Source organism: Galeopterus variegatus, unplaced genomic scaffold (genome assembly GCF_000696425.1).
Source record: "Galeopterus variegatus unplaced genomic scaffold, G_variegatus-3.0.2 Scaffold409, whole genome shotgun sequence".
NCBI lineage: Eukaryota > Metazoa > Chordata > Mammalia > Dermoptera > Cynocephalidae > Galeopterus > Galeopterus variegatus.
The window spans coordinates 446,104-470,963 of NW_007726520.1; the positions used below are offsets into that span (position 1 = coordinate 446,104).

The 24,860-nt window shown below is 41.4% G+C and overlaps 1 protein-coding gene and 1 pseudogene across 4 annotated transcripts in view; one reads left to right on the top strand and one right to left on the bottom strand.

The window, feature by feature from the left end:
* Positions 1-730: 730 nt before the first annotated feature.
* LOC103587037 lies at positions 731-1,066 on the bottom strand (annotated as a pseudogene).
* Positions 1,067-1,910: 844 nt separating this feature from the next.
* The window catches only part of RNF8 (ring finger protein 8, E3 ubiquitin protein ligase), a 32,789-nt gene continuing 9,839 nt past the window's right edge, over positions 1,911-24,860 (top strand). For 2 of the 4 annotated variants that reach the window (XM_008568433.1, XM_008568431.1), the window contains exons 1-5: positions 1,926-2,144; positions 8,538-8,666; positions 20,632-21,372; positions 23,645-23,707; positions 24,687-24,776. In XM_008568433.1, coding sequence (XP_008566655.1) covers positions 2,034-2,144; positions 8,538-8,666; positions 20,632-21,372; positions 23,645-23,707; positions 24,687-24,776 — 1,134 coding nt within the window. In that variant the 5' untranslated portion in view covers positions 1,926-2,033. Of the gene's footprint in view, positions 2,145-8,537; positions 8,667-20,631; positions 21,373-23,644; positions 23,708-24,686; positions 24,777-24,860 lie in introns of all 4 variants that reach the window. The other 2 variants (XM_008568430.1, XM_008568432.1) reach the window with 2 other exon arrangements.

The window sequence follows — 24,860 nt, forward strand, 5'->3', positions numbered from 1 at the left end:
AAAATAAAAATAAATAAATACATTAAAAAACATAGCCATGTACTGTGATTTTTTTTTTTTTTAAGTTACTCCAGCCTCAAATTTGGAGGCAAATTTTTCTTAGGAAGATACCAAGTACCAGTATCTCCAGATATTGGTAAGCCGTTACAACACTCCCACCAATTCACAACTTAATATCATATACACTACATACTCAAATTTTTAATCATTCATAACACATTAACAAAATTATTAGGAAAACTGGACTACCACGACCAAAGATGTTACAGAGTGCACACAATTCTAACAGAGAGCAACAATTAAGGACTGGTTATCTTTAAGAAACAATTTTACTAAAAAACAACAATGGGAATAGAAATAATTTTAAATGTTCAAGACACATTAAATACACAACTGTGACTCCAAATTACCATTTAGTATGCTTTGTATTCTAGCATATAAAAACTATCCACCCATCTATGTAATGTTAAGCTGACACCCAAGACAAAGCCTCCCATAATTTAATATTCCACTATTTTCTGGTTGTACCAAAAAATAAACAAGCCGCAAATGATTTCAATTCTCAAGAAAAAGCATTTACACTTAAAACATGGGATAAGGTGGGATACCCTCCTTCTTAAAAATGTTTCCAGAACTACTAAAAAATTTGCATTTACAAAATAGTTGATAAAATATTCCTCTGGATTGTACAAGGGTGACAGGGACCAGTGATAAGACATATTATATGCCATTAATCTGACTTGGCTTCTTTCTCTCCTGCTTCATCCGAGGCTGGAGTATCCTCGTTTTTAGTTTCTCCATTTTCTACAGGCAAATCTTCTTTAGTTTCTTGGTTAGCCACTTCGGCCTGTTTTCCCTTTGTCCCCGTTTTTCCCTTTTGTTTTTACTTGTCTTCAAATTTATCCTTTGCTGCTGCCTTTTTTTTTTTTTTTTTTTTTTTTTTTTTTTTTTTTTTTTTTGGCTTCGTTTCTATTTTTGCAGGAGCAGGTTTAGCTGACAACCTCGCCGACCTCTTGGGCTGTCCCTTCGCCTCCGCTTCGGCTGAGCTGACCTTCCTCTTGGGCATCTCGACGGCGGGGAGGGCGCCTGAGGCCGAGTCGCACCGGGAGCCCTCGCGGAGCTGGGCTGCCGGACTGCGGCCGCTCCTCCCGCCGCCGGAGCTGCTGGGACTCGCGGTGGCCTTCAATGACTTGTTAGTAAATTTATACAGTTGTGCAATCATGGCCAGAGTCCACTTTCAGAACATTTCTGACACCCCCCGAAATTCCTCCCAGTCTTTTTGCATCCAATCCCCATCCCCACCCCCCACATCTAACCCCAGGTAACTGTTTTTGGTCTCTACAGAAACGGAGGTCACCTAACCCGTGGCTCACTCAGGAGAGTGCGGCGCTGGGAGCGCCCAGGCCGCAGGTTCGGATCCTATATAGGGATGGCCGGTGCGCTCACTGGCTGAGCCCGGTGCGGGCGACACCACCCCAAGGGTTACGATCCCCTTACCGGTCACAAAAAAAAACCAAAAAACAAACAAACAACAACAACAAAAAAGAAACGGAGGTCGCGCAAAATAGAAGCTATTTAGGAACAGACTATACAGACTTAAAATTAGCAAAAGTTTGAAAGTTGTTTAGAACTGGGCCATAGTTTTAAATAAGATGGCTATCATCACAACGCGATCATAAGGCGAAATTTTAAAAGACGAGGAAAGGTGAGGAGAGGTTCCAGCGTGGGGCGGACACGACCAGGGTGCTGGTTCTAGAGAGGGAGAGTCAGGGCGCTGCGAGGCCCTCCCGCCGCGGGTCTGCGCGGAGCTTCCTCACAGCCCGGGCCTCCTGCCGCGCAGGCGCAGTGCTCCGGCGTCCCAGTTGGGGCGGCCTGGGCCGGCGGCCAGAGCGTGTGTTCGCATCGATCGCGAGCGCTCGGCGATTGCTTCTGTCTGTTGTTGATGTATGGCGCCCGAGAGGAAGCAAACGGGAAGCCGGAACCGGGGTCGGGGTCTCGCTCGGTGCTAACCGCCAACCCGGGCTGAGTGGGCTATGGGGGAGCCTGGCTCCTTGGTCACCGGAGACCGCGCCCGTGGCCGGAGCTGGTGCTTGCGGCGAGTGGGGATGAACGCCGAATGGCTGCTGCTGGAGGACGGGCGCGAGGTGAGCGGGGAGGGGTCCTGTTGGGGCGAGGGAAGGGGGTTGGAGGAAGGAGTGGCGGGAAGGGAGCGAAGACGCCAGGGTGGGCGGGGTGAATAAAAAAGGTGAGTGCGAGGAGGGAAGAGGAGCGATTTGAAGGAAGAAAGGGGTTCTGGTGCGAGCGGTTGAGGGGTCTGAGGTGGTAGGTGTTTTGGGGGAAATAGGGACCGAGGGGAGAAAGGAAGAAAATAGGGTTCGGCTTGGGGGAGACCTGGAGGGCTACAGGGGGCGGGGTGGGGACAGAAGACCTGGCTCGAGGGAGCCGGGATAAAATGGCCCCTTTGAAAGAGGCCTGAGCCTGGGGGGCGAGCTGGAGCAGGAGTTGGGGTTGCAGGAAGGGGCATAGCGAAAGGGGCGTGCAGAGGATGTGAGGAGAAGCTGGGATTTCGAGAAGTAGCGGCAGGGGTCTGTGACAGCCCCCGTTTGGGTCTCATGGAGTCCTGCGGCGCCCTACCGGGGCACTGAGGTGGAGCTGCCTCGACTAACGACGCGAACCGCCGAGGGTCCTAGGCGGAGCCTGGAAGGGCTGCCGAGGGAGTGAACTTTCTCGAGTTTATTTTGAAAACGATTGCGAGTTTGGGGTTATATCCCCTAAAATACTGAAATTTAATATAAAAATGATTTCTCCTTTCCAACTCTTTGGAAAAATGAGTTGTTTGGGATGGGCCACATTTATCCTGTGAGTCTCGGTACTGCCGAATGGCACCCCCTGAGTTGGGTCGGAGGTAGGGATTCGGAGTTCCTTCCAGAAGCTGCTTATCATCTTTGTTAATGCAGTCATAAATACAAACATTTTAAGAAGGAAAGTTGAGGCGCGGTTCCAGTTGGGGGCCGCTAGGACTGGGGTGGTGATTCTCAGAGGGTGAAGGAAGACTGGGGAGAGAGAGTTAGATTGCAGTCAGCCTGGGAAGGAGAACTGGGTCAGGGACAAGCTTGTGACTGAGAACCGTTTGGGTTTTGGAAATAATTCGCATGAAAGGTTTCCTTTGCAGTAAAACTGGGTGGTTGGTCATTACGTTGTAGATTAAAGAAAGTCTTGATTATTTTGTATGTTTAGTTAGATTTTTTTCTGTAAACCATACAGTCTGAATTCAGTGTAAATTCAGGAGCTATTTATTGAGTACTTACCTTGTTTGGTGTACTATGAGAGGGACAAATAGTAACTTCTGCACTCAAAGAGTTTATGGCTTGAATGGGGAAAGAGGATGTATACGCCGAAGCACTTTGAGAACATCAATGTGGGTTATATGACCGAGTGCCGAGAAGTGGATTTAGTACTATCCTAAAGCGGTGATTCTTCAAGTCAAGGAGGAATTCAGGTCCACCCTCTAAAAGAAGAGGAGTCTGCCTTTCTCTGCTCTCTCTGTTCTCTCTGCTTTCACCATCTTGCGATTTGAGACCCCTGGGTCACTGTTGCCACCACCAGACGGACCTTGGACTTCCCAGCCTCAGAAACTGTAAGCAGTAGATGTCGTTTTTCTTTATACATCACCCAGATCCAGGTATTTTGTTATAAGCAACACAAAATGGACTAATACAACCAGGAAGACACGTCTCTGCCTTGAAATATTTCTTCTATCTAGGTGTTAGTGCGTGCAAGTCCACATTAGGCATTCATCCTTTTAGTTTGAGCACTGTCCCTGTGTAGCCCTTCCCAAAAGCATATACTTTTCAGAAGTTTAATGAATTAAGACCCTAATATTTGAATAATGTAGTTATTTATAAAAATAACTTGTTATTGTGTATAACTATAATTTATTTCACATTCATTACTTAATCGGATCCCTGCACATGCACTACACTCTCAACACACAATCATCCTTTGAGGTAGCTTAGAGGTCAAGTGTTAACTCATTCTTTTAGATTCAGTTGCTACGTATTAATTACTTCTGAATAGCTTAGTAGCACTGGAGTCTTGGGGAGGGAGGATGGGGAGAGAGAATTAAAGTGCCTGTAGCAAAGGCAAGAAGACTATGAAGCACTCCTAGACATATTCTAAACCATTCCATAGCTTGGTGTGGGGCCAAGACATACTGGGAAGACTCCATACTGGCCTCGTGTGGAGGAGAGGCCTGCCAGGCCTGGCTATATGCAAGGTCAAGTCTTAGGCAGTAGTTGGAGCATAACCTGCAGTGTGTATGAAGAGAGGTCTGAATCAAAGCCAAGAGATGAAATCTTACTCGTTGTAATGGTCTCAAACTGTACAGAAGCTGGTTTGTTTTAGGAGGTGTACTGATGTCATTTAATTATAACAGCAAAGTAAGGTCAATTCCCTGCCTTTCCAGTGCCCCTCAAAGTCTCAGATTGGAAATGAAATATTAGAACAGCGTTCCTCTCACTTCATTGATAGGAATACTGTAGTAAATAGTCTGAATGCGTGTCTTTGACATTCTTAAACTGATCCAGAGAGTTCATGGAACAACAAATAAGTAGAGATTTATTTATTGTAAATTAGCTAGTCCCCAGGCCCTAAAAGTATCTCGGCCTTTGGGAAAAGCCATAGAAATCTCCTTTTTACCCTTTTTCTTCTCTTGTATTTGGTTTTCATGAAGCTTTCTGCCCTAAGGGGATTGGGAAAGGAAAGGATGGTTCTAGAGTATTTACTGGTCATTTGGAAAATGGAAAGAGTTATATCCAGTAGGAAAGCAATTGCATTAGTGAAGGTGGCCAAGGACAAGATGATCTTCTAGATCAGTAATGTCAGTAAGCCCAAAGGCCTACAAAACTGTTGTAAATGGAAACAACTCCCAACATTGGTACTCAGTTCCCGTGTGGAATTTAGTTTTATGTTATGAGTGGTGCTGAGATTTCATATAAGCTCATTACACCCTTTAACTGTGTTACAGGTAAAATATCAGTAATATCAAGGTAAATTCTAGGACCAGACAGTGAAGGGAAGGATGAAAAAGAATGTTTCCTTCTTTTTCTGGATTCAAAGCGTATAGGAGGCAATTTCAGAAAAAGGTACTCTTCTACTTTTTCTGTACTATTTTCCCCAGTCAGTCTGGCTGTCTCACCTCAAGTATTAAAGTGGAATATGCAGGGCCGGCCCGTGGCTCACTTGGGAGACTGTGGTGCTGATAACACCAAGGCCATGGGTTCGGATCCCTATATAAGGATGGCTGGTTAGCTCACTTCAGAGAGCGTGGTGCTGACAGCACCAAGTCAAGGGTTAAGATCCACTTACTGGTCATCTTTAAAATAAATAAATAAATAAAAAATAATAAAGTGGAATATGGAATATTTCCTCCCTTAGAAAAAAAGCTATCTAAGTGGAAATTCTTACTGAATATGGGAGACAGATAAATCCTAAAATTCCATTTTTTAAAGGATAAACCTATTAATTCAGAGGGACTTCTGTAATTAACGGAATTTCTGGTAAACTATCAAAGAACTGAAAAACTTCAGACTCAGCGTTTTGGTGGAGGTGGCCACCACAAGATTTTAAAGCGAATCAAGTCAGATTGTAAGAGTTCCTAGCTGCTGTTCTGTATTTTCCAGTAGTGATAATCCATTTTCCAACTTCTGACCTAAAAAATGCCCATGCTGGTATCTGAGAGAACCCATAGCCAAGATCTCTTTCAGATAGTCTTCAGCTTTTGATGGTTCATCTTATAATTTTTTGACTTTATGATGTTGCAGAAGTGATATGCATTCAGTAGAAACCATACTTCGAATTTTGAATTTTGATCTTTTCCCAAGCTAGTGATATGCGGTATGATACTCCCTTGTGATGCTGGACAGCTTAGGTTAGGTATATTAAATGCATTTCAACTTAAGATAAAGTTCCTGCCCATCTAGTAACGGAGAGAAATAAGGGTGTGTGTGTGTGTGTGTGTGTGTGTTTGTACACACGTACCTGAACCCATGACCTTGGTTATCATAACGCTGCATAACGCTGCACTCTAACCAACCGAGCTAACCAGCCAGCCCCACTTTGGATTGTGATAGGTACGTGCTAATAACATGAAGAAATGTGATGGGTGGAAGCAGATAGCAGCTATAGATAAGGATAAACGGTATAGGCCTCTGAGGAGCTGAAACTTGAAAGGTGAGAAGGAGCCCATGCAAGGTCTGAGAGAAGAGTATTCTAAGCAGAGGGGACAAGTGAAAAGGCCCTCAAGTAGGCTGGAACTTGGGGGAGGGGGTTAAGGAAAAAGAGAAACTTGAGTGGCTGAAGCAGCTAGTGTTGGCACCATGGTATGAGATGAAACTAAAGAGGTGGAGGAGCTCAGGACATTCAGAGCCTTATAGGCTATGGGAAGAAGTTTGGGTCTCTAAAAGGTTTTAAGGAAATAATGGAAATGATCTGATTTAAAATTTTTACACCACCATTCCAGCTACTATGTGAAGACAGGCAATCTGACCTAAAGTAGTGGTCATAGACGTACAAGTGAACAGATTTAGGACATATTTGAATTATAGCCAGTAGAATTGCTGATAGTTTAAATGTGGGGATGAGGGACAGAGATGAATCAAAGATGGCTTCTGGTTTAGATGGCAGTATCAGTTACTGAGATGAGAATTTGTGAGGAGGACTAGATTAGGTCTTAGAGAGTCATGGTAGTCTTTGAGGGACTGAGGAGTACAGGCAGGATTCTGAAAGATTTTTGAAAGGAGCAAAGAGGGCAGTTTTTAGAAAACCACAGACTTTGGTTTATTGTTCCCATCTAAGGTTGCAGTTTGGGTCATTAAAGAGGTGGCTGTGGGGCCGGCCCGGTGGCGCACTGCTACAGTGCGCCGCTTGGGAAGCGCGGCGGCGCTCCCGTCCGAGGGTTCGGATCCCACATACAGACCGGCTCCCGCTCACTGGCTGAGCGAGGCGCGGGAGCAACACCGAGGCTTGCAATCCCGTTGCCGGTCCCCGGTCCGGTACGGGGGCAACACTGAGGGTTGCGATCCGTTGCCGGACACGGAAAAAAGACAAAAAAACAAAAAAAAAAAATAAATAAAGAGGTGGCTGTGCACTGAGAAGAATAAGCAGGGAATTCTAAGACTTGGGTCTCAGAAGAATTCCATTTCCTTCCTACACAGGGTTATTATAAACTAGAGTGATCCATTAGGAAAGTATGATGTGAATTGGGACTTATTTTCAACCTTTTCTGGAAGCTCTCACACTGTCCTTGTGGGTAAGATGGAGAATATGGACTCAGTGCAAAGACTTGATTGAATTATAACTGGTTGAAGATGTACCCAGATTGTGTGGTAGAATGTTTACTAGGTTTTCCTGAGACCCTTGCCATTTCAATATTTGAGTCCGTGTCTTGAATGAAGGTACAGAAGGCATCATATGAACTTGACAGATGACTTAAGGCTGGAAGGAATATTGAGTATGTCTGATCTGATGGCGGATTAAAAATTCGGAAAGGTTTTGACAAGCTGGTGTAATAGGCTGAACTAACATGATGAAATTTAATGGGAATCAGTGTAAGGTCCTGCACTTGAATCCAAATTTTTCCAACTAGTCCAGTATAGAGCAGAAGAGACATGACTTAGCATAGCAATTCTTGGGGGAGGGGGAGACCAAAAAATTTAATCATTTTTAAGTCTGAGGATACATTGGCAGTGTGGTAGGATACATTAACTGGATACATTTTTAAGTCTGAGGATACATTAACTGCTATGAAAGTTAATGCAATTTATATGTTACAGTGATATTATCTAGAACTAGAAAAGTGATACTTGCATTGACTGTGTAATAGAAATTAAATTTATTTTTCTTAATGTGGCATCCAGGAATAAAGGTAAACCAGGAGTTTTCACAGAACCATTAGAATGGTAAAAGAGACTTAAACTCATGCCCTGGGAGTTAGGTCGAAGTAACTGGGAACACAGCCAGGAGAAGAGAAGACTAAATAGACACTTTATAGCTGTGATGTGGAGGCGGGAATTGAAGATTTTCTGATGGTACTCAGAGCAGAGTTAGGACCAACAGATAGAATTTTGGGGGAGGAAGATGCCAAGACAGAGGCATTAAAGAACCAGAGGGCCTGACTTATAAAAAGTCTGTAGTTTTTGGCAGTGTTTAAGACGAGTTGATGAGGATAGGTAAAAGGAACTCCTCCACTTAATAATAGGTGATTGAACCATATGACCTTCAGGGTCCTACCAACCCTGAGATCTCATGGTTAAGTCCTTTCAGCTTTCTCTTTTTGTCACAACTTCTTGCCTTGTTCTTCTACTTGGTGGCTTCTGTGGCAGCTGAAGAGGAGATAGCAGGTAAACTGTTTGGGTTCCACATAGTCTAGTTTCATAAGTCAGGACCTTTGTATACTGCTGGCTGACAAGATTGTAAAGGACCTCTTGTTTTCAGCACAATGACTGGTTGTGTCTCTTATATTGTTGTTGTCTTCCTAGGTGACTGTAGGACGAGGATTTGGTGTCACATACCAACTGGTTTCAAAAACCTGCCCTCTGATGATTTCTCGAAACCACTGTGTTTTGAAGCAGAATCCTGAGGGCCAGTGGACAATTATAGACAACAAGGTACAGGAATTCATAGAAGCTTAATGACTTTTACTGAATTTTTATTTATTTTACAATTACTTTTCTTTATTTCATGTGTAACTCATGATACAAAACTTGAACATTTATCTTGTTCTTTCCTAACTACCCCATTCTCTTTCAGAGGCAACCACTTCTATATGCTGCTGGAAATTAGATTATGCCAGAATAATTTCTAATGACTTGGGTCAAATTTTTTACCTTGAAGGGAACACTGAAATTGGGGCAGTAAGTCCTATTCTAGAAACTAGACTAAGTTACTTGCCCTTTTGAAGTGTAGGTGCAGAGACCCTGGGAATCTGCTGAAGCTTCTGGAGCGTATCTGTGCCTCAGGAGACAAGAGGAGGAGAGAGAAAGTGAGCTTCACTGCCCTTAGCTCCTCCCTTTCCTCACTCCTTTCAATCAGTGCTACCCCCATTCCTTTCTCTTTTTTTTTTGGCAGGAGGTGGGTGGCCAGTCCAGGGATCCAAACCTTGGTGTTATAATAGGTGCTCTAACCAACTGAGCTAACCAGCCAGCCTCCCACCCCTCTCCTTCTTTTTAACCTGTTTTACATATTGGTGTTCTGGGAAGATTTTGTTTGAATAAAGGGTTTTTCTACTTTAAACAAACTTGAAAACCACTGGTCTAGTGATGAATATACTAAAGAAGATGAAAAAATATATATAACCTATCAGTTAGGAAGTACCTAAAGTACAGATATACAAGCACCAGGAATACAATGAAAATATAGACTACGAGATGAAAGAAACTCTAATGTTAACAGTTAAGGTTTGGGAAGTATGAAGTGTGCTTCAGACTCTATTTTACACTGCTTTACCACTCTGGTTGGAAGGATTTAAAAGGTGCATTTTAGAAGGGAGGATAACCCATGGGCCTACCTAGCAGCCTCATTTTTCATGCATAAAAATACTAGATTTAAGCTTCTGGAGAAAGTAACTTGCTCTAGAATTAAGTTGAGTTGGCACTGTGTTGAAGGAGACCATAAATGCTAAGTAAATTGGTTTAGCACTTTTAGCAAGGCACTATGAGCAGAATAGAAATTGGCACTGAGATTATCTGTTTTAACCCCTTATATGGACACAGATGAATGTGAGGCCCAGAGATGTAAACTGTCTTGCCCAAGTCCTGTGTAACTGGTGAGTGAGTGAATGAGCCAGGACTTAAACTCTCATGTCTCTCTGCTATGCCCTATTGTCAAATGTCAGTAAGGGATTTGCTCTACTAAGGACACGAGGGATTTGCTCTACTAGCTTGGTGATTTTTTAAAAAATTTAATTATGCATTTTTAAGATATAGCTGCAAGATTTTAAAACCTCTGTAATAGCACATATCAAAACACCTTAGGAAAAGAAGTTTTTCTCATCAGAGTTGGCTGTCTGAGAAATGGGATGACAATATTGTAGAGGTGATTTCTCTACTGCTTCTTTTCCTTGATTATGTACAGTATGGATATGATCCATTTATGGGATTAGCAGATTTTGATGGGTTGGGAAGCTACCAGCTGACCGATTTTAGTGTTCCTTAAATGTTAATCACAAGGATACAGAAGCATCCTGTGCCAACAACAGATCACGACTACACTCTGGGTTTGCACTCCAGTGTTTGCTTTGTACCCTTTCTTCTAGGGCTATTGTTACCATGTGCCTCTTTTCTCAGGTTTCAGTCAGATAATATAGAGGAAAGGTAGGTAGCTTCCTGGTTCTTCCAAGTCTTTTCTGTACTATTAGTTTAGACCTCTTCGTTTTGGTTCAGTTTGGAAGGTAACTGATTTTTGAGAGAAGCTGTGATGGGGGTGTTTTGATGGAACAATTCTTACAAGTATTGTTTTGGCTTAACAGATACTACCTTTCTTTGTGGCTTCTCCCTGGAGTGATGCCATGGCAGCTGCTGAGGGATTTGAATTTCAGCTGCAGGATATTATTGTTATGGTCATGCTTCAAGTCATTTGCCAAGTCTCTTTCAAGAGATAGAGGTTTGTGATAATTCAAACCCAGAATTTTTATTCTCTCCTTATAAAATGGTCTCATCTCTGGAATGGCCAGAAAGTGAGAGCTTAAGTATAGGTATAAAAATTGCAACCAATGCAATTTTGGTTTGAAATTAGTCATAAAAAAAAAAAAAAAAGCAACAATCTTGGAGGACAACTAACCCTGCACACAAAATATGAGGATGGTTTTAGTTGTGCATGTTTCAGTTAATTAAGAAGCTGTTCAGATGGTCTATCCTTTTTATTGGTATCCGGCTTTTTCGGAAAATCAGTTGTTTCAAAGTTACAATCTGAAATGCCTATAGAGGCCCTGATATTTCTTATTTGAAACTTTCCCGTCCTCCTCCCCGCTTCCTGTTGCTGTTCACCTGCCTCCTGGTGATTTATACTTTCATCCTTCAAGCTCTGGCATTGAAGTCTCTTTGAGTATATCCTGTGTGAGCAAACCTTGCTGCTTGGGACAGTTCAGCTTCTGGTCTTTCAGCAGCTAGAGCAGTAGTTCTCAGCCCTGTTTCCTGTTTTTGCCCTTACCTGGAATATTTTTTTTTTTTTTGTCCTTTTTGAGACCGGCCGCACCGCGCTCAGCCAGTGAGCGCTGTGAGCGCACCGGTCATCCTGGGATACTTTTTAAAAGTAGTGATGGTGGTACAGTTGGCCTTGTATATCTGCAAGTTTCTGCATCCATGGATTCAACAACGACAGATTGAAAATATTCAGGGAAAAAAACAATAAAAAAATACAAATTTTAAAAATACAGTATAACAGCTATTTACATAGCATTTACATTGTAGTAGATATTATTATAAGTACTCTAGAGATGATTTAAAGTATACAGGAGGATGTGCATAGGTTAGGCAAATACTACCCCATTTTATAAAAGGGACTTGAGCATCCTTGAATTTTGGTATGTGAGGGAGTACTGGAACCAATCCCCTATAGATACTGAGGGACAACTGTACAATAAAATTAAGAAATTCCATTTATCAGAAGACACCATTAAGAGAGTGAAAAGCAAACTTAAAGTAGAAAATGTTTGCTAGACATAACCAATGAAGGACTTATACTCAGTTATATACAGAACTCCAAATCAATAAGAAGAAGACAGGTGTAACCCAATTTTTAAAATGGGCAAGAGACAAGAACATGAAAGATTGTATCCAAATGTTCAATATTTATGAAAAGTTGCTCAATCTCATTAATTGTCAGAGAAATGCAAATTAAAACCATGATGGAATACCACTACACATTCACCAGAGTAGCCAAAATTAAAAAGAGTGGCAATGCCAGGTATTGGCAAGGATATGGAGCAACTGGAACTCTCTTACTCTTCTGGTGGGAGTGTGAATTGGTATAAATACTTTAGGAAATTGTTTGGCATTATTTATTTAAGTTGAACATATGTATAGCTCATGACACAGTATTTTTACGCCCAGGGAAACAACCCAAATGTTCATCAACATTAAAATGAATAAATAAACTGTTTAATATTCTTAGAGTGAAACAATATGCTGTAATGGACACGTATGAACTACTACTGTATCCAGCAATATGGGTAAATCACACAGACATAATATTGAGTGAAAGAAGACAGATACAAGAGAATACATATTATGTGATGCCATTTATATAATGTTCAAAAGAGGCAAAACTAACATGTGCTGTTAAGGCAGTCACCTTACTGGAGAGGAGAGGGAAGTTACTGAGTAGGAGGAGGCACAAGGTAGTTTCTGGGATGCTGATAATGTTTTGTTTTATTTTGTTTTTTAAACCTTGTGGTAGATACACTGAGATGTTCACTTTGTGATTATTCATCTATTACATTTATGATTTGTACACTTTTATGTTTGTGTGTTGTGCTTTAGTAAAGAGCTTTATTTATTTATTTATTTATTTATTTTTTAAAAGATGACCAGTAAGGGGATCTTAACCCTTGACTTGGTGTTGTCAGCACCACGCTCAGCCAGTGAGCAAACCAGCCATCCTTATATGGGATCTGAACCCGGGGCCTTGGTGTTATCAGCACCGCACTCTCCCGAGTGAGCCACGGGCCGGCCCAAGTAAAGAGCTTTTTTTAAAAAAAGTATTGACTGGTACATACCTATTAGAATTGCTAAAATGGGGCCGGCCCGGTGGTGCACTGCTATAGTGCGCTGCTTGGGAGTGCGGCGGCGCTCCCGCCGAGGGTTCGGATCCCACATACAGACCGGCCGCTCACTGGCTGAGCGCGGTGCGGGAGCAACACCGAGGGTTGCGATCCCGTTGCCGGTCCCAGTCCGGTACGGGCGCGACACTGAGGGTTGCGATCTGTTGCCGGTCACGAAAAAAGACAAAAAGGAAAAAAAAAAAAGAATTGCTAAAATGAAACTCAATAGCATGGACTAGTGAGCATGCAGAGTAACTGGAACTCTTAAACATTGCAAGTGGGAATACAAAATGGTACCCCTAATTTGAAAAACAGTTTGGTGGTTTCTTTGAGTTAAGTATTTGTATGCTTACCTAGTGATCCTATTTCTAGGTATTTACCCAAGATTAGTGAAAACTTATTTTCTCACGAAAACGTGTACATAATGTTTATAGTGACTTTATTCATAATCACCAAAAACTGGGAAACACACCTAGGGAATGGATAAACTGTGGTCCATCCATACCCTCAATACTACTCAACAATAAAAAACAAACTACTGATAGTACAACAACAAGGCTGAATCTTAAAGGCATTACCTTAAGTGAAAGAAGCTAGACTCAAAAGGGTCATATATAAATGTATATATATTACATTCTGGCAAAGGCAAGCCTAGATAGGGCAGAGAACAGATGAGTAGTTGCCTGGGAATGGGGGAATGGTTAACTACAAAGGCACAGTTGATACATAACTGTATGTGTTTGTGTATAAATGTAACTTTAAAAATACTGTTACCTAGCCCCCACCTCAGACCAGTTAACTCAGTCTGAGGGTGAGACCCAGGCACTGCTATTTGTTTTAAACTTTTTTAGATGATTTTACCGTACAGTCAGGTGGGTTTTTTTTTGTCCAGTCAGGGTTGAGAACCACTGAGCTATGTAAGTCTTCTAGAAAATTCCAAGAAAGCATTGCTTTTTGGCTTTGGATTTCCAATAACTGTTTAAAAACAGCTGGACAGAGATTGAGCATCGGGTGAAGTAATTAGTGTCTAAGGGGGTGTGGATTAACACACCTTTTCCCATGGATGGCTAAGAGACATCAGGCAGGCTTTTCTCTGGGTATTATTTTGCTGCTGCTGACATTGTTCAAGCTGGTGGTTATGAAAATCAGCATCAAGAAAGTCTTGAACAGAGTAACCATTGTATTTGAGATTATATTCTGGGCAGTACTTGATTGTTCTTACACAGCCATAGGATTTTCATCCTTTCTGTATTCACCTTATGAACAGACCTGACTCAGGGCTGTGGTCCAAATTATGCCACTAGGTGTCATCAAGAAGTGATGAATGGGTAAATGTAGGAAGGTAAAATGTGATGGAAAAATTTTGAGAGCATGTTTTCCACACTGAAAGGACTATGAAGGATCTATTGGAGGACTGCAGGATGTCCTGAAAGTCTGCCCCAGTTTCTTAGGGATTCCTTATTCTCTCTAGCCTTGGGATTCTTCTGTAACCTTACTTATTTATTTTATTTTATCTTTGCCTTTGAGGCTTTTCTTATATTTAAATACCTTGGCATCAGGTGGCCTCCCATGTCACATGACTTTTCCTGAGACCTTTTTCCTGTATATAATCTAAAATTGACCATTCTGCTCTAATATTGTTCTCAAATAGATTGTTCTGGCTCCATCCCCTTCCTTTGTTATTTCCCCATGTGTTGTTTCAGAAGTCAGCAGAATGGAACCCTCCCCCAGAGTTTTTTAGGCTAAATAGAAAGGGTGGGGAAAGGTTGGCCAGATTAGGCCCAAGGCAGTAGGTTAGGACCAGTCTGCCTGTTTCTATGCCCATCTTTATCTCCCTGTCCTTACTCTAATCAAATATAAGATAAAACCAGAAACAAAAGCCTAATACCAAACCAGAGCGAAGATTTGATCTCTCCTGCTCCTTCATCCTCTGTGCCTTGTGGTCAAGCCCTGTGTCCCTCATATTTGGGTAGACCAGGGATTTTTTTTCTGGCTGAAAGTAGGTAGCTGTAGTTGCCGGTGTAAACGTAAGTCTTAGTCCCAATTCAGAGTTCATCTCTGGCCTGTCCCCCCAAAGTTAAGTCTTTGATATGGGTTAAAGTGCCTACCAGTATTTTTTAACTCTAAATCCTGCATTTGTTTCAAGTCTATTTTAGGACATATCCTCTCCATTTAGCATCCCTTGGTTAACCCAGCTCCACATGATATTGCTCTGCATTTACATGTTGTGCCATATAATCCCACATTTACTTATTTGTGCCCTTGTGTTGTCCTTTCCACAGTTAGCTGCTAAAAGTTGTTTTTATATCTTCTTGTGCACTCAATATATTTACATTGTAAGATGCTGAGCAGAGACTCGAAGTGACTGTTGATAAATCAGTTGAGCCAGGACATAGTAATAGTAGTGAACATTTATATACTACTGTGTGCCAGGCACTGTTCTAAGTACATTACATATGTTGTCTCATCAAATCCACATAAATACCATGAGGGAGAGACTACTATCGTCCCTCATTTTGTAGATGGAATAACTGGGGCATAAAGAGGTCAGGAAGCCTGCCCAAAGTCACATAGCTCTTGAGTGATGGAGCCAGATTACAGACCTAGGCAGTCTGACTCTAGTGTCCATACAGTATGAATGCATTAAAACCATAAAAGTGAATAATTATCAAGTATTTATTATAGATGATTCTTGGCACAAAGTGTTTTACATGCATTGTTTCATTCATTCCTCGCAGGAATAGTATGAGGTAGCTACTGTACTATCCCTATTTTATAGACAAAACTGAGGCACAGAGAGGTTAACTACATTGCCAAAGGCTATGCAACTAATAAGCCCACACTGGTGTAGTTGGGCTATGAACTCAAGTCTGTCTGAGTACAGAGCTCCAGCTCTTTTTTTTTTTTTTTTAATTGAAACATAATTGATTATACATATTTGTGGGGTACAAAGTTGCATATCAATACCTGTGTACAATGTATGATGATCAAATCAGGATAATTAGTATATTCATCATTACAGAACATAATCATTGTTTGTGACCCTTTACCAATTTCTTGTTAACCATCCCCCTTTCCCACCTCTGGTAACCATGGTTCTGTTCTCTCCTTTTGAAAGTTCAGCACATTATTGTGATTGTTGTATCTTTGTTTCTTTTTTATTTATTTGTTTATTTTTTAGTCCCACTTATGAGTTAGGACATGTGGTATTTCTTTTTCTGTGCCTGGTGTATTTCACTTAATTTTCTCTAAGTTCATCCTTGTTGCTGCAAATGGCAGAATTTCATTCTTTTTTATGGCTGAGTAGTATTCCATTGTGTATATATACTACATTTTTCTTGTCCAGTTGTCTGTTGATGGACATTTAGGTTGGTTCCATCTCTTGGCTATTGTAAATAGAGCTGCCATGAACATGGGAGTGCAGCTATCCCTTCAACATGATGATTTCCATTCCTTTGGGTATATACTCCAGCAGTGCGATTGCTGGATCGTATGGCAGTTTTATCTGTAGTTGTTTGAAAAAACTCCATACTGTTTTCCATAATGGTTGTACTAATTTATAGTCCCACCAACAGTGTAGGATGGTTCCTCTTTCTCTGCATCCTTGTCAGCATTTGTTATTCTATGTCTTTTTTATAATAGCCAGTCTAACTGGGTGAGAAGATATCTCAATGTGGTTTTGATTTGCATTTCCCTGAGTGATGTTGAGCATTTTTTCATGTATCTGTTGGCCATTTGTGTGTCTTTGAGAAATGTCTCTTCAGCTCTTTTGGCCATTTTTTAATCAAGTTACTTGTTTTTTCACTGTTGTTTGAGTTCCTTATATATTCTGGATATTAATCCCTTGTCAGATGCATAGTTTGCAAATATTTTCTCCCATCTGTAGGTTGTCTTTTCACTGTGTTGATTGTTTCCTTTGCTGTGTTTTTAGTGTGATATAATCCCATTTGTTTACATTTTTCTTTTATTGCCTGTGCTTTGAAGGTCTTATTCCTACATCCTTGCCCAGTCCTACATCCTGCAGTGTTTCCCCTATGTTTTCTCCTAAGAGTTTTATAGTTTCAAGTCTTATATTTAAGTCTTTAATCCATTTTGAGTTGATTTGGGTGTATGGTGAGAAGTACAGGTCTAGTTTTATTCTTCTACATGTGGATGTCCAGTTTTCCCAGCACCATTTATTGAAGAGGCTGTGTTTTACCCAGTGTATGTTCTTGGTGCCTTTGTTGAAGATCAGCAGGCTGTAAGTACATGGATTTATTTCTGGCTTCTCCATTCAGCTCCATTGGTCCATGTGTCTTTTTTTATGCCAGTACCATGCTGTTTTGGTTACTATAGCTTTGTAGTATAATTTGAAGTCAGGTAGTATAATGCCTATTGCCTTATTTTTTCTGCTCAGGATTGCTTTGATTGTCAGGGTCTTTTATTTTTCCATATGAATGTTAGGATTGTTTTTCTATTTCTGTGAAGAATGTCATTGGTATCTTGATGGAGATTGCACTGAATCTGTAGATCACTTTGGATAGTATGGACATTTTCACGATGTTAATTCTTCCAATCCATGAGCAGGGAATATCTTTCCATCATTTTGTGTCCTCTTTAATTTCTTTCAGCAGTGATTTGTAGTTCTCATTGTAGAGATTTTTTACCTCCTTGATTAAATTTATTCCTACTTACTTTATTTTTTTTTGGTGGCTATTATAAACAGGCTTGCTTTCTTGATTTCTTGTTCTGCTGGTTTGTTGTTGGAGTATAAAAACACTACTGATTTTTGTGTGTTGATTTTATATCCTGCAACTTTACTGAATTTATTTATCAGCTCTAAGAGTGTTTTGGTAGAGTCTTTAGGTTTTTCTGTATATAGGATCATGTCATCTGCAAATAGGGACAATTTGACTTTGTCTTTTCCAATTTGGATGCTCTTCATGTCTTTCTCTTGCCTGATTGCTCTGGCTAATACTTCCAGTGGTATGTTAAATAGGAGTGGTGAGAGTGGGCATCCTTGTCTAGTTCTTGTTCTTAAGGGAAAAGCTGAAAGCTGAAGGCATTCAGGATGATTTTCGTGGTGGGTTTGTTGTATATGGCTTTTCTTGTGTTGAGATATTTTCCATCTGTATCTGATTTGTTGAGAATCTTTATTATGAAGAGATGTTGAATATTGTCAGATGCTTTTTCTGCACCTGTTACGGTGGTCATATTTTTTGTCTTTGATTTAGTTGATGTGGTGTATCACATTTATTGACTTGCATATGTTGAGTCATCCTTGCATCCCTGGAATGAATCCCACTTGATTATGGTGTGTAATGTTTTTGATGTGCTGCTGTATTCTGTTTGCTATATTTTGTTGAGGATTTTTGCATCTGTGTTCATCAGAGATATTGGTCTGTGGTGTTTTGTTGTTGTTGTTGTTCTGTCTTTGATTTTGGTATCAGGGTGATGCTGGCCTCATAGAAAGAGTTTGGGAGAAAGGCCTCTGTTTCAATTTTTTGGAATAGTTTGAAGACAATTGATATTAATTCCTTTTTAAAGATTTGGTAGAATTCAGCAGTAAAGCCATCTGGTCCCAGGCTTTTCTTTGTTGGGAGATTGTTGATTACTGCTTCAATCTCATTGATTGTTATTGGTCTGTTCAGGTTTTCTCTTTCTTCTTGGTTCAGTCTTGGTAGTTTGTATGAGTCCAGAAATTTATCCATTTCTTACAGGTTTTCAAATTTGTTAGTGTATAGTTGTTCATAATAGTCTGTAATGATTCTTGGTATTTCTGTGTTACCGGTTATAATGTCTCCTTTTTCATTTCTGATTTTTGTTATTTGGGTCTTTTCTTTTTTCAGTCAGTCTAGCTAATGGTTTGTCTATTTTATTTATCTTCTCCAAAAACCAGCCTTTTGTTTCATTAATCTTTTGTTTCATTTTTTTTTTTTTTTGGTCTCTATTTCATTTAGTTCTGCTCTTATCTTAATTATTTCTTTCCATCTACTAATTTTGGGATTGTATTGTTTTTGTTTCTCTACTTCTTTGAGGTGTAACGTTAGGTTGTTTATTTGAAGTCTTTCTATTCTTTTTATGTAAGCATTTTTTTGCAATAAACTTCCCTCTTGGTACTGCTTTCGCAGTATCCCACGTTTTGGTATATCTTTATTTTATTATTTTTTTTAAAAGATGACCGGTAAGGGGATCTCAACCCTTGGCTTGGTGTTGTCAGCACCACGCTCAGCCAGTGAGCAAACCGGCCATCCCTATATGGGATCCGAACCCGTGGCCTTGGTGTTATCAGCACCGCACTCTACCGAGTGAGCCACGGGCCGGCCTGGTATATCTTTATTTTTTAAGAAAATAAAGTTTCTTAGTTTTAAATTTAATTAGTTTTAAGGAATTTTTTGATTACCTGTTTAATTTCTTTTTTTGACCCATAGGTCATTCAGGAACATGTTTAATTTTCACGTGTAATATGAAAATTTGTATAGTTTCCATAGTTTCACTTGTTATTGATTTCTAGTTTTAATGTGTTGTGGTCTGAAAAGATAATTGAAATGATCTTAGGTTTTTAAAATTTGTGGAGACTTGATTTGTGAACTAACATGTGGTCTATCCTGGAGAATGTTCTATATGCTGGAGAGAAGAAAGTATATTCTGTAGTTGTTGGATGAAATGTTCTATAGGTGTCTGCCAAATCCAGCTGGTCTAAAGTATAGTTTAAATCCTGTGTTTCTCTGTTAATCAGAGCTCTAGCTCTTAACCACTATGCTGTATTGTTCATGGACCTCTGTTGTTATTAATTGGGTCAGATCCCACCAGCAGTTTGACCCCAGTACAAAATATTGGTACTTTTGTTTGGTTTACATATACTAGGAATTGTTTTGCTTGTTCACTATTGAGGGACCACATCCAGAGACAGTACTTGAGTGACTTTCCTGGTCAGGCCTACTTCATGGACCTTACCATTAGATGCTGCTTCCTTCACTAATAGCATTTTTTCCAGTCTTGGGCCATTGGCTCTAGTTTAGGTTAATAGGAGCTATTCACTTTCAGTTTTCTGTAGTGCTATTGCATTTGTTTGAGTAATTCATCCACAAGTAATAAGGTGATTCCTGCCTGGTTTGTAGGCAGTTCTCTGTGGAGGCATGAATGTGAAATATAGGTAAAAAGCCAAAGTCACGTTTGAAGAATGCTGGTTTTTTTTTTTTTTTGTCTTTTGTCTTTTTTCGTGTCCGGCAACGGACCGCAACCCTCAGTGTTGCACCCGTACCTGACCGGGGACCGGCAACGGGACCGCAACCCTCGGTGTTGCCCCCACGCCTCGCTCAGCCAGTGAGCGGGAACCGGTCTGTATGTGGGATCCAAACCCTCGGGCGGGAGCGCCGCCGCGCTCCCAAGCGGCGCGCTGTAGCAGTGTGCCACCAGGCCGGCCCTGAAGAATGCTGTTTTGGGGGCCGGCCCGGTGGCGCACTGGATAAGTGCGCCGCTTGGGAAGCGCGGCGGCGCTCCCGCCCGAGGGTTCGGATCCCACATACAGACCGGTTCCCGCTCACTGGCTGAGCGAGGCGTGGGGGCAACACCGAGGGTTGCGGTCCCGTTGCCGGTCCCCGGTCCGGTACGGGGGCAACACTGAGGGTTGCGATCCGTTGCCGGACATGGAAAAAGACAAAAAAAAAAAAAAAAAAAGAATGCTGTTTTAAGGATGGTGGTTTATGAACCTTTCTTATTTGTTTTCAAGGGTTTTCCTTCTGAAAAGGCAGAAGGATTTGCAGCAGCAGGAGAGAAATTTCATTAAGAGGAAAATCATGAAGTTTATTTCATCTTTCTTTCCCTTTCCCCAGAGTCTGAATGGTGTTTGGCTGAACAGAGAGCGTCTGGAACCTTTAAAGGTCTATTCCATCCATAAAGGAGACCACATTCAGCTTGGGGTGCCTCTGGAAAATAAGGAGAATGCGGAGTATGAATATGAAGTTACTGAAGAAGAGTGGGAGAAGATGTACCCCCATCTTGCACCAAAGAGCGACCAGATGATGGGAAAAAATAAGGACTGGAGAAGTAAAAGGAAATTTAGTTTGGATGAATTAGAGGGTCCTGGAGCTGAAGGCCCCTCAAATTTGAAATCCAAAATAAGTAGAGTGTCTTGTGAACTGGGTCAGCCAATAAAGTCACATGAGAAAGATGAAGTGCCCAGTCAACCATCTGAATATGTGGATTCTAAATTGACTTCTTTTGAGCCAAGTGGGAAGATCACAGGGGCTCATATTTACCCCGGCCCCCCCAAAGTTGTAGAGCTTGATAATAAGAAGCAGAAAGCCTCAAACCCTTCAGCATCTCAGAGCAGCTTATTGCTGTTTAAGGAGACCATGTCCAGGATTCTGAAGCTGAAAACACTGATGCAGGAAAAAAGGGTAGCTGTTCTGAATGTGAAAAAGCAGACCCAAAAAGGGAACTCAAAGAAAATTGTGAAAATGGAGCAGGAACTGCAGGATTTACAGTCCCAGCTATATGTGGAGCAAGCTCAGCAGCAGGCAAGAGTGGAGCTACTAGAGAAGACTTTCCAGGAAGAGCAACAGCATCTCCAGGTACCACACAGGAGGGAAAGGCAAGAGTGCCCCTCAGGGATGGGCAGGTGCTTTGTAAACCTCTGGCCAGAGCTATCTGTTTCTGGGCTAGGGACCAAATAGTGAGCACCAGGGACAGGAGATGGAATGGGAACAGAAAACTTTGAGATAAGAGACAGGGGTTGAATAAGGGGTTAAGACTTCAGCATGCTGATGAGATCAGGAGCCAGAGTTGGGGAGCCATGATAGGGTAACATGACTGGCATAACCAACGAGGACATAAGTGATCTCAGGATACAAAGCTGAGGCTTCTCAGAACCAAGGTAAATTTAGGGAGAAGTCAGATAAAGGTCAGGAAGCCACAAAAACCATAGTATACACCGATTAAACCAATAGTTGTCTTCATGACTTATTTATGTTCTATGATCAAAGCCAAATCAATTAGCCCCAAGCACCTGCAGGTCAGCTGGTTACTCTGCCCTTGTACCTGGAAGCTTGTTGGCTATGTAACTAACTCTGTAGCTAACCTAGGAGGTGGGAGGCAAGAAAGGCAGAAAATGTTTTTGTTTCTATCTTGAGTAGCCAGCATGTGAGGGGACAAGTATACCATGACTCTGCTATTGGGTTGAGTGATAAGACACCTTCCACAGTGCCTTTAGTAGGAAGGTAAACTAATGACTGTCTTAGCTATGTCAGGGTAAGACCAAAAGTGTTCCCATCCCCAAATCATTTGCTTAGATGACAAGCTTTTGCACAAATCTAAGGCTAGACCTGATCCTGTCCCTGCTCAAAATGTCATTTCCCATCTGGCAGAAATCACACATTTTACTCCTACCCAGTAGCTGAGGTAATATTGAGTGTCAAGAATTCCCCGTTGTTGACTTAGAACTGAGAAGAACCAATCACGACTAAAGTAAACAAGCTTTTATCTTTTGTTTGGGTTGCTTAGGGCAAGGAACAACCAGGAGTAGTGTTGACTTATTTCTGAACAATTTATAAATTTCATTCTTATCTCTGCTATTCCCTTGAACTGGTAGTATTAGCAAAGGCCGAGGATTAAATAGGTCTTTTAGGGTATATGCTGGTTGCTTGTGTATACCTTTTGCTTCCCTTATCCAGCCTAGACTAGTTCTTGAAATTAATAGAGGGTGGGTTATGTCTACGTATTTAATGTATCACACTTTCATCAGAGCAAAGCTCTCTTTAAAGCCTAATGTGTTTAGTAACAAAAGTTACTGTTCATTAATATTTGTAGCTGCACTGAGCATGCTTCAAGGCATAGCTGCAAAATCTTTTTCTGTACCAAAATGTTAAAGCAAGGCAAAAAAGACTAGTTTAAAGAATTTCTCCAGGTATGAGAAGGTCATGTATAAATTGCTCATTGTGAAGTGTATCTAGCCCCTTGTATTAGCCATGTTTCCCTCTGCCCACCAAGCCTTAGGGATTTATCCTACCCCTGCTACTTGTTCAGAAGCTCATTTAACCTCGCTGCTTCACACAGATTTTTTTTTGAGCACCCACTTTGCCTGGCACTAAACATGGAAGTTTTCATGGTTATAAAGATGCTTAATAATAGCTTTTTTTGCCATTCTCATTGAGGAGGCAAGATGTGTTACACACATAATATTATAGGAGAACAGTTTTCAGTCAATCTATTAAACTAAAGAACAGTTCCAAGTTGGCTTGTTAAATGGGTAGGTAATTCTTCAGGAGGGAAGGGCCCAGAGGTTCTGTGGAAGGTGCTGAACATAGATTAATGATGATGTGGAAGGCATCCACATTGGAGGGGGCTGATTGAGGAAATATAGCATAAGTGCAGGCAAGGAGCAAGGAAGAGCAGTTTATAGGCTAACGGTGGTAGAGACTCAGAATGAAGAGACAGGATGGCCAGAATTACAGGAAGAAACATGGTGGATCTTGTGAGTGATACAGCACAGGGAATTATATCTGAGTTTAGATATTTGGTGGCTTGTAACTTCTCAGTTTACATCCTTTTGGGAGTCATGGCATTAGCCAGTGAAGAAGGTTTGGACTGTTAGCCCATAGTTTTTCCGGAACAACCCAAGTGGTGGCTTGAGGGTGACAGTTCTGAGTGTGCTGTATTTGAGCAGATAGCTCCGTTCAAATCCTTTACTGCCAACAGCTTGAAGTAAAATGAGAGATTTTCCACCTGCTCCCTGCCTCCTGTTGTTTCCAGATGCTCACACTAGCTGGTCTGCTGTGTTTGTTGCTGGATTTTGTTCCTTTTTTCCCTTCCTGCAGGGAAAACATCCATTTTGTTTTGGCTTTGCAGGGTTTGAAGAAAGAGCAAGGAGAAGAGGACCTGAAGCAACAGCTGGCTCAGGCTCTGCAGGAGGTAACTTATCTCTTGCCACTGTGCTGAGATTATAGCAGGCTGTGGAGTTGGGAACAGCCAGGCATCACGTGGCTGCTGGCTGCCTCTGCTGCTTAGCCCACACCTCTGTGGCATCTCCAGTCTGTAAACAGAGCAGGTGGCAGCTGCTTACATCGTCAGGTCAGAGATTTGGAGCCTCACAGACATGCCAGACCTCAGTGTGAAGATTTACATCTTCATCTGAGCAGAAATTGCTCTGGTGAAGATGGAACAGAGCCTGTAGCAATTAGGAGGCTTTCTGGGGAATGGCTCTACTTCCAGAAAGGTGTAGGCAGCAGAGGGGAAATGTAAGCTATGACTTGGCCATCAGGGCCTGTGATGGCCCCCATTACCTCACTGTCCCTGAGATTTAGCCATCCAGAAATCAATCAAGAATGTTCCATGTAAGCATTTAGGTCATGTTGAGAATATGCAGTTTAATAGTCAGCAAACAGTGATTTACCAAAAGAGTAAAGCTCACAGGAATAAAATTCTGCTAAAAGATTTCCTGTAATTTATTCATTTAACTTGAGTACTTCTCTCATTTGATTATTTTTTATGTGTTCTTTTGCATCTTAAATACCTGTTTTATCATCTGTCTTTTATGTATTATGATTTGTAATTTGATGCAAGTTTAGTCAGGAGGTTAGACTATGGGATGGAATTAGGGATGATTCAAATCTCTTTGAGAAGAGTGTGCAAATATTATTAGAATTTATTTAGGGGGATTTGGATTTATCCTTCTGTTCTTTTATTGAATATCTACCTCCCAACCTTATAATGCTAACGGTCACATAATAGTTGTAAGCATGGCAGCGTGCCTGCCTTGATTTCTTTGGGGGATGCACAAATTACTCTGGAAAGAACCAGTCACTGACTAGAGGGAGTCAGTAGGTGCGGGTGTGGCTAAAAGGATAGATGCATACTCTATCTTGAGTATGTGTCTGCTATGTTTCTGCAGCATCGTGCTCTAATGGAAGAGCTAAATCGCAGCAAGACGAACTTTGAAGCAATCATTCAAGCCAAGAATAAAGAATTGGAGCAGACCAAGGTACTGGAAAGAAGATGGAGGTTTAGAATTTGGTTAGTACATGCAACTCAGCATTTTCAGCGGTCCAAGGGTTGCTGTGGTGAA